The 2,500-nt window shown below is 51.7% G+C and overlaps 1 protein-coding gene across 1 annotated transcript in view; it reads right to left on the bottom strand.

Moving 5' to 3' along the window:
* Nucleotides 1–2,500, bottom strand: part of LOC311328318 (rap guanine nucleotide exchange factor 4-like) — a gene marked incomplete at its 3' end in the record, with an annotated part of 27,734 nt that overhangs the window by 2,603 nt on the left and 22,631 nt on the right. Inside the window, exons 21-22 of the mRNA XM_084462306.1 lie at nucleotides 1,934–2,024; nucleotides 12–62 (exon numbers count right to left, since the gene is read on the bottom strand). Of these exons, the coding sequence (XP_084318432.1) occupies nucleotides 12–62; nucleotides 1,934–2,024 (142 nt within the window). The remainder of the gene's footprint in view (nucleotides 1–11; nucleotides 63–1,933; nucleotides 2,025–2,500) is intronic.

The following is a 2,500-nucleotide window of genomic DNA, read 5'->3' as shown; positions in this document are numbered from 1 at the left end:
GAGAGACTCACCATCATACTCTCAAACTCAGCGTAGAACTTCTTAAACTTGCTAGGAAGTTTCTGCCAGAGAGAGAGAGAGTCAGGTTAGGGTTACTGTACAGGTGGTCAGGTTTTGGTTGTGGTCTGGTTGTGGTCAGGTTGTGGTCAGGTTGTGGTTGAGGTCATGTTGTAGTCAGGTTGTGGTCAGGTTGTGGTCGGGTTGTGGTTGAGGTCATGTTGTGGTCAGGTTGTGGTCAGGTTGTGGTCGGGTTGTGGTCGGGTTGTGGTCAGGTTGTGGTTGTGGTCGGGTTGTGGTTGTGGTCAGGTTGTGGTCGGGTTGTGGTCGGGTTGTGGTTGTGGTCGGGTTGTGGTCGGGTTGTGGTTGTGGTCGGGTTGTGGTCAGGTTGTAGTTAGGTTGTGGTCATGTTGTGGTTGTGGTCGGGTTGTGGTTGTGGTCAGGTTGTGGTCAGGTTGTGGTCATGTTGTGGTTGTGGTCGGGTTGTGGTCGGGTTGTGGTTGTGGTCTGGTTGTGGTCAGGATGTGGTCAGGTTGTGGTCTGGTTGTGGTCAGGATGTGGTCGGGTTGTGGTTGTGGTCATGTTGTAGTCAGGTTGTGGTCAGGTTGTGGTCAGGATGTGGTCGGGTTGTGGTTGTGGTCAGGTTGTGGTCAGGTTGTGGTCAGGTTGTGGTCTGGTTGTGGTCAGGTTGTGGTCTGGTTGTGGTCAGGTTGTGGTCAGGTTGTGGTCAGGTTGTGGTCGGGTTGTGGTTGAGGTCATGTTGTGGTCAGGTTGTGGTCATGTTGTGGTCAGGTTGTGGTCATGTTGTGGTCAGGGCGTGGTCAGGTTGTGGTCAGGTTGTGGTCTGGTTGTGGTCAGGTTGTGGTCAGGTTGTGGTCAGGTTGTGGTCGGGTTGTGGTTGAGGTCATGTTGTGGTCAGGTTGTGGTCATGTTGTGGTCAGGTTGTGGTCATGTTGTGGTCAGGGCGTGGTCAGGTTGTGGTCAGGTTGTGGTCAGGTTGTGGTCAGGTTGTGGTTGTGGTCAGGTTGTGGTTGTGGTCATGTTGTGGTCGGGTTGTGGTCAGGTTGTGGTTAGGTTGTGGTCAGGTTGTGGTCAGGTTGTGGTTTGGTTGTGGTCATGTTGTGGTCTGGTTGTGATCATGTTGTGGTCAGGTTGTGGTCAGGTTGTGGTTGTGGTCAGGTTGTGGTCAGGCTGTGGTCAGGCTGTGGTCAGGTTGTGGTTGTGGTCAGGTTGTGGTCAGGCTGTGGTCAGATTGTGGTCAGGTTGTGGTCAGGTTGTGGTCATGTTGTGGTCATGTTGTGGTCATGTTGTGGTCAGGTTGTGGTCAGGTTGTGGTCAGGTTGTGGTCAGGCTGTGGTCAGGTTGTGGTTGTGGTCAGGTTGTGGTCAGGTTGTGGTCTGGTTGTGGTCAGGTTGTGGTCAGGTTGTGGTCAGGTTGTGGTCAGGCTGTGGTCAGGTTGTGGTCAGGCTGTGGTCAGGTTGTGGTCAGGTTGTGGTCAGGCTGTGGTCAGGTTGTGGTTGTGGTCAGGTTGTGGTCAGGTTGTGGTCTGGTTGTGGTCAGGTTGTGGTCAGGTTGTGGTCAGGTTGTGGTCAGGCTGTGGTCAGGTTGTGGTCAGGCTGTGGTCAGGTTGTGGTCAGGTTGTGGTCAGGCTGTGGTCAGGCTGTGGTCAGGTTGTGGTCAGGTTGTGGTCAGGCTGTGGTCAGGCTGTGGTCAGGTTGTGGTTGTTGTCATGTTGTGGTCAGGCTGTGGTCAGGCTGTGGTTGTGGTCATGTTGTGGTCATGTTGTGGTCAGGTTGTGGTCATGTTGTGGTCAGGTTGTGGTCAGGTTGTGGTTGTGGTCATGTTGTGGTCAGGTTGTGGTCATGTTGTGGTCAGGTTGTGGTCATGTTGTGGTCAGGTTGTGGTCAGGCTGTGGTCAGGGTTAGGGTTACTGTACCTCCCAGGTCTGGCTGAGCCTGCTGACCGCTGGGTTGCTCATGCCCATGATGATGGCGAAGAACGAGTTCAGGTTCTTAAACTCCCGGCAGCTACAAACAAACAAATAAACAAACAAACAAAGTTAGGTAACATGACACATCCTCTGACATCAACCTTGACATGGTCTCTCTCCACACTCAAATACTACGCTGAGCCAGTCTGAGCCTCTCCTCATACTACATAATAGAGTCTGAGCCACTCCTCATACTACATAATAGAGTCTGAGCCACTCCTCACACTACATAATAGAGTCTGAGCCACTCCTCACACTACATAATAGAGTCTGAGCCTCTCCTCATACTACATAATAGAGTCTGAGCCACTCCTCATACTACATAATAGAGTCTGAGCCTCTCCTCATACTACATAATAGAGTCTGAGCCACTCCTCATGCTACATAATAGAGTCTGAGCTACTCCTCATACTACATAATAGAGTCTGAGCCACTCCTCATACTACATAATAGAGTCTGAGCCACTCCTCATACTACATAATAGAGTCTGAGCCACTCCTCATACTACATAAT

Source organism: Borostomias antarcticus (genome assembly GCF_949987555.1).
Source record: "Borostomias antarcticus genome assembly, contig: scaffold_415, whole genome shotgun sequence".
NCBI lineage: Eukaryota > Metazoa > Chordata > Actinopteri > Stomiiformes > Stomiidae > Borostomias > Borostomias antarcticus.
The sequence above is the reverse complement of the archived record's forward strand: the minus strand, read 5'-3'. Positions and strand labels throughout refer to the sequence as shown.